This window comes from Lichenostomus cassidix, chromosome 4 (genome assembly GCF_008360975.1).
Source record: "Lichenostomus cassidix isolate B80296 chromosome 4, HeHo_3.0, whole genome shotgun sequence".
Lineage (NCBI taxonomy): Eukaryota > Metazoa > Chordata > Aves > Passeriformes > Meliphagidae > Lichenostomus > Lichenostomus cassidix.
The window spans coordinates 171,590-177,589 of NC_139484.1; the positions used below are offsets into that span (position 1 = coordinate 171,590).

General features: G+C 45.5%; 1 protein-coding gene across 4 annotated transcripts in view; it reads right to left on the reverse strand.

Moving 5' to 3' along the window:
* The window catches only part of TBC1D9 (TBC1 domain family member 9), a 48,598-nt gene extending 46,829 nt beyond the window's left edge, over positions 1-1,769 (reverse strand). For all 4 annotated transcript variants that reach the window (XM_085057469.1, XM_085057468.1, XM_085057467.1 and 1 more), the window contains exon 1: positions 1,320-1,769. In XM_085057469.1, coding sequence (XP_084913595.1) covers positions 1,320-1,446 — 127 coding nt within the window. In that variant the 5' untranslated portion in view covers positions 1,447-1,769. The remainder of the gene's footprint in view (positions 1-1,319) is intronic.
* Between the last annotated feature and the right edge of the window lie 4,231 nt (positions 1,770-6,000).

Below are 6,000 nucleotides of genomic sequence, written 5' to 3' on the forward strand. Positions count from 1 at the left end.
GGGTGCACATTTATGAATTCAACTTCCATTCAAAGACAAAAATCTTCCAAAAGTGTTTTCTCCATCTGTACAGTGGTATCACCAATCAGACTATTACACATACAACTGCAACAAGAATTAGGTATGTACGCACTGTGTAAACAAGTCGAAGAACAGAACCCTAAATCGTCAAAATGTTTCCCCAATAACTGAGAAATGACTGGAAGATTGATGGCTATCTCAAACCATCTCTAATTCAAAGATAACAAAGTCAGGTAGAAGAATGCTTTGTCAGACCTTGGGAGGCCAGGGGGTAATCCATGAAAGGAGAGCCTGAGAAGAATTTTTCAGTAAGTAGAGCAGGGGTGAACTTTTGAGGCAAGACACATTTTTTACGGATTTGCCAATCCTGTCCATTCCACTCCAGAAAATTATAAAAAAAAAAATTTAAATCTACAGCCAATGTGGAACGGCTGCTGGTCACTTCCCACTCAAGAATGAGGTGGTTTATCAACACACAACACTGAAGTAGACTGAAGATCTCAGCAGACTACATGAAAACACACTTCAGAGCAGCGCCTTAGTTTAGATTATGAACTATTTACAAGTCCATAGAGCACTGAAGGGCTGAAGAAACTCTTAATCTCCCAGCAAATATGTACAGAACCTTGACTCAAACACAGATGTAGTCCGTGTGTTTATTTTGCTTAGCCTGAAGTATTAGTTGTCATGGAAGTGAGTAAAGAAGAAAGCACAGGTTTCAGGAGAATGAGCTTGATTATTCTGTACCAATTCAAGAAGTATCAGTGGAAATATTATTGGGTTCTGTTTCTCCAATCTCATATAAATACGTAAACATTGCCTAAAAAAGGTGGAAGGTCCGGACGAATGTATATGCACAGTATTATTCAGACCTAGATGAGTATGACCCAAACCTCTACAAAAGCGTCTCCAGCTGCCAGCAGTCGGAAACAAAGCATTCAGGAACATACTTCACAAGGACATCTGGAGAATACGAAAGCCGAAGCAAATCTGTTCTCTTTGTAAATTTCTGAATTACAACGTCGTCTTATTTTAGGGAACGCGTGCTAAAGGTTCGACAACAAAACGCCCCCAGAACCTGGGGCAAGTCACACCCTGACGTACGGAGCCGTCGGTCACCGGTGGTCTCCCACACAAGACTCCAGCGCGTAAATCTTCGTGGGAACCTTGGCGCACTCCAGGCGCCCGATCTCCGGCGGGCGGCAGGCTCGGGGAGCGCCGCCGCAGCCGTGCCCGGCCCGAGGGACCCCGCGAACCGCCAGAGCCCCGCCCGGCCCCGGCCCCACCGCCGCCCTTACCCGCCAGTCCGCCGCCGCCGCCATCGCCGCCGTGCCCCTTCCTCCTCTGCAGGATGAAGTAGGGGTTGGCCCGCTCCGTCACCCACAGCGCGTTGGCCAGCAGCACCTCCTCGGGGTTCACCCACATGCTCCCGGCGCGGACAAAGGCGTGCCCGGCGGGCTGAGGGGAGGCTCAGGCACGCACCGCCCGCGCCAGGCGCCACCATGCCCGAGCGCCGCGGCGGACGGCGCAGCCCCGCGGGCACCGGCGGGCACCGCGCCGAGGCAGCAGCCGCATGCCCCCCGCGGCCCCCGCCGCCTACCGGCGCTCTGCCGAGCGCGGAGGGGCGGCTGTAGCGGCCCGGGGCGTCAGCAGCTCCCGCCGCAGCGGTGACATCAGCGCCGGCCCGGCCCTGCCCGGCCCCGCCGCGCTCCGCGCTCCCTCCCGCACCGAGCCCGCGGCACCGCCGCGCACCCGCGCCGTGCACCCGCCGTGCGCGCCGCCGATCGCTCCGCCCGCCGCGCGGGGAGCGCGCTCCGCGCCCCCGCACCTGAGCACGGGCACGGGCACATCCGCGGCGAGGCCGCGCCCGGCATCGCTCCGCACGGCCGCTGCGGACAAGGGCCGCGGGCCGAGAGCCACTCTGCCCGGCATGTCTCGGGGTGCCGCTGGACCACAAGCTGGACCCGAGCCGGCAGTGCGCGCTCGCAGCCGAGAAAACCAAATGTGTGTCCCGGGCTGCATCCGAAGCGCCGTGCGTAGCAGGTGAGGGAGGGGATGCTGTCCCTCTGCTCTGGTGAGACCCCGCCTGAAGTGCTGCATCAGCTCTGGGGTCCCCAGCCGCCTCGAGAGACAGTCTGAGAGAGTTCTGGGTGCTCATCCTGGAGAGGGGAAGGCTCAGAGAGACCTTACAGCACCTTCCAGTACCTGAGTGGGCTACAAAAGAGATGGAGAGGGACTTTTTGATAGGACAAGGAGTGATGGCTTCACACTGTAAGAGGGCAGGTGTAGATTAGATACAAGGAAGAAATTCTTCAGTAGGAGGGAGGAGAGGCACCGACACAGGTTGCCCAGAGAAGCTGTGGTTGCCTCATCCCTGAAAGCATTCAAGGCCAGGTGGGATTGTGCTGGTCTAGTGGGAGGTGTCCCTGCCCATTATCTTTAAGGTCCCTTCCAACACAAACCATTCTAAGATTCCCCTTTTAACTGCCTGCCTGGAAAGATTTGGCCTTTTCATCCCGTGGCTCAGAGAAATTTGTAAAATTGGGTGTTAAAAGGAAGAGCAGACTCTGGTCTCAACTCGGAAGGAAGCCATCCACCAGAGGGGGTGACATTGCCCTCTTGCCACAGTCCCTTTTCTGTACCCATTCTCTATCATGCCCCACACCATGTTTGAAGTTCACCTCTGCTGCTGAAGACCATGTTGTGCCAACTGCTTAAGGTGGGGGTAATTAGTGAGGACCTGAAGAGCCCTAGAATAAAGCACACTCAAAGGGAGCACTAGTGTGTATAGATAACACATTTTCTACCCTTGCAGCTCTGAGTGCTATTTGATTTCCAAGTTGCCAGGAAAGGACTGGACACGCTGACCTCCCTTTAGTTGTAAAACTGTTACTTTCCAATCAGATACGTATCTTTGTTCTATTAGAGATGTTGATAAGGCTAAATTAAGCCCCAAAGAAAACATAAACCCACGTTCTGAGCTCAAACTGCTCATGCAAGCTGTAGCTTTATAGCAGAGTTCAGCCTTTCATTAACTGGTGCTGGCATGGAGTTGGTACCCAGTGTCCATCCTGCAGAGACAGAGACACACTCCTGGGAGAAATAACTCTTCATCTGAGGTAGCAGTCATGTGGTTGTTATTGTGTAGGTAAAAAGTTCAGGAGAGGGAAATGTCTGTCCCTGATGTACAATTAAAAATTGCCAGTTCTGCTCTCAGTTCCACTGCACCACAGGGAATGTTCATTGTCATCGCCAAGGAGGACAGCTGCACCTTGAATAGGAATGCAGAAGAGCCTCTTCAGGCTGTCTGAATTTATCACAGAATGAGGTTATTTTGAATATTTGTATTGTTGAAATGACCTTGCTCTTAAGGGGGTTTTTAGAGGTAGTATGTTTTAGGAAAATTTTTGAACAAGCAAGTTTCTTATAGCTTCGAGAATAAATTTCAGAGTGGTTTTTTTTGTTTGTTTGGTTTAGTTTTTTGGGTGTTTTTGTTTGTTTGTTTGTTTGGGTTTTTTGTTTGTTTGTTTTGGGTTTTTTTTGTTTTTGTTTTTTTAAAGCAGATCTAGTTAAAAGCTATATGTCAAATAGCTTGAAAGTAAAATTCTAGCCCAGCTAAAAGTAGTGGCAAAAATTCCATGTAACTTCCTTTAGTAAAGGCAGGACACACAAGACTCCTGTGTTCCTGTAGGAATAGTGATGGCATTACTGGTGATATCATCTCTCCAACAAACTGCAGCAGAACTACTAAAGCCACACCAACATTTTAGGAAAGAATAAGCACATGGTACTCTGCTGTAGTCAAAAGCAGCGATGAAGTTAATTTTCTTTGTAAACAGTGCACTTGCCCTCAAGAAGGAAAGAAAGCTTTATCAGGAGCTGGGCACTCCTGCTGAGCACTCCTAACTTGCTTTTCAGCAGTGGGCACAGACAATTATGAATGGAAAGCTGTAAGTACTGAAAAGTAAGTACTGAAAGCACCTCATTAGTGCCAATTAGGTAGTTTTATATGTGAGTAGGGTAACATATTACTGGCATAAAGAAAAACATAATTTGTAACATCTTTTCTATTTATCTGCCGTTGAGCATTATAAAACATTTGAATACAACTGGAAAGAAATGAAATGTCATCAGTCAAGTAAGTGGCTTTGAAAATGAAGGCATTTTGTGTCTTTTTGCTGCTGTTTTTTTAGATAGTATCAAGGCACTTTTAAATGGAAACCTGATCTGCTTTCACTGCAATGAATAGGTCTTGTGCTATCATGGCTGACTTGTTGAAGCCACATTGTTGAAACCAATGTAAATTTTTTTTTCCTGCATGCTTATCACATATTTTTATCCCTCATGCAAAATGCTTGTCTGTGTGGTTTGGCTTGTTTTTTTGGTTTGGTTTTTTTGTTTGTTTTTGGTGGGTTTTTTTGGTTTTTTTTAATCTTAATGCTCAATTATAAAATTTCAATTTTTTTTCATCATGTAGTTTGGGAACAAAATAAATAATTTGGTTTTAGTCCTTGAAATATAATAGGGATTTTAAAAAATCTGAAGTGGAAATAAAAGAATATTTGCCCCTGGACATTTTATAATATTTGGTTGAAAAAACTGTACAAGGTTGGAACCTCAGTGTGGTTTTAACTCTGAATTGGGCTGTTTAAAGTTCTCTATGCCACTAGATTTAAAACATCAACATACGTAATTCAGTCTTGAAAAATATATTAAAGAAATCAGGAGCAGATATCAATACAAACTGAGTAGCTATTTCATATAACATAAACCGCTCAGGGAAGATATTAAACATGATTCTAGAAGAACAACCATTCTGTGTAATATTATCAGACTAATGGACATTAACACTACTTAAGCAGGAAAATGATGAAATAAATCAGACATTTTACCATTTATTCCCCAGAAGACCTTCTTACAATATATTTCTTCATTAGACACAGCAAACTAGCATTTGCTAGTGATTCAGGACAGCCATTTAGTTGACTGGGAGCAAAGATAAGATATCAAAATGTTGAAACATTAGCTTTGAGAAAGACACACCTTACTTAGGTTAGAAGAAGAGGTGTATATATTCAGGAGAAACAAACTGTCTGCAAGCTTTCAGTGTGGAAAGTCCTTTCAGAGGAACTTACCTTTCCTAGGAAGGTTAAATAAAACAGTTTCATATTCTGAGATTAGGTTTCGTTTTCAATTCTCTGTAATTAAGGACAGCTGTTCTTCAGTATGCCACTTACAACTTTTTCTCTCATTGTGAATGATGGTTTTTTAGGCTTTTGTTCTTTTTATGTGAGGTTCTACTGTTCTTTCATTACAAAGGAACAACTTGCAACTGGTTGGTAAAAAGTATTACCCTATATTTAACTCTCCTTAGGTGTCATACTGACCCCTTTAATCTTTATAAAGCCCTGTTGGTGTTCCAGGCTCTCCGTGGCTCAGGCACGTGTCTGTCCACAGCCCACACATCTTTTTGTGGGCTACCCTGCTACCTGAGGTGTGTTGGATAAGACTCACACTTTCCAGCTCTCCTTCATGTCTCTCCTATCCTTTGAACTCTGATAATTTCTGAAGTGTAGGTGTCAGAGCTTTACCAGTTTTGGTTTTGTTTTGACAAAAGCTAAGTCTTTGCTAGTTTGGAGACATTATGTCTGAATTTTTTTTTTTTTTTTTTTTTTTTTTTTCACAGCACTGCACCAGGGACACATTGAGCACTTTATCCAAAATCCTCATGCAGAAAAACTTTCTAAAGTAGTGATCCCTGTTTTGGTTATAACTGACATCCTTTGCCTTATGTCTGGTTTACGGACATAAGCACTGGGCTATTAGTAGGGTGGTCTGAGTCCTGATATAGCAGTGCCCTTACATCACTCTTTATTATCTCGTCAAACCCTAGGTAATTTGGAAAAATTGTCACAGTTTCTTCAGCACAGAATTGATCATGTAGGATATTAAAATTATACATGGACTCCTACTAGCTTT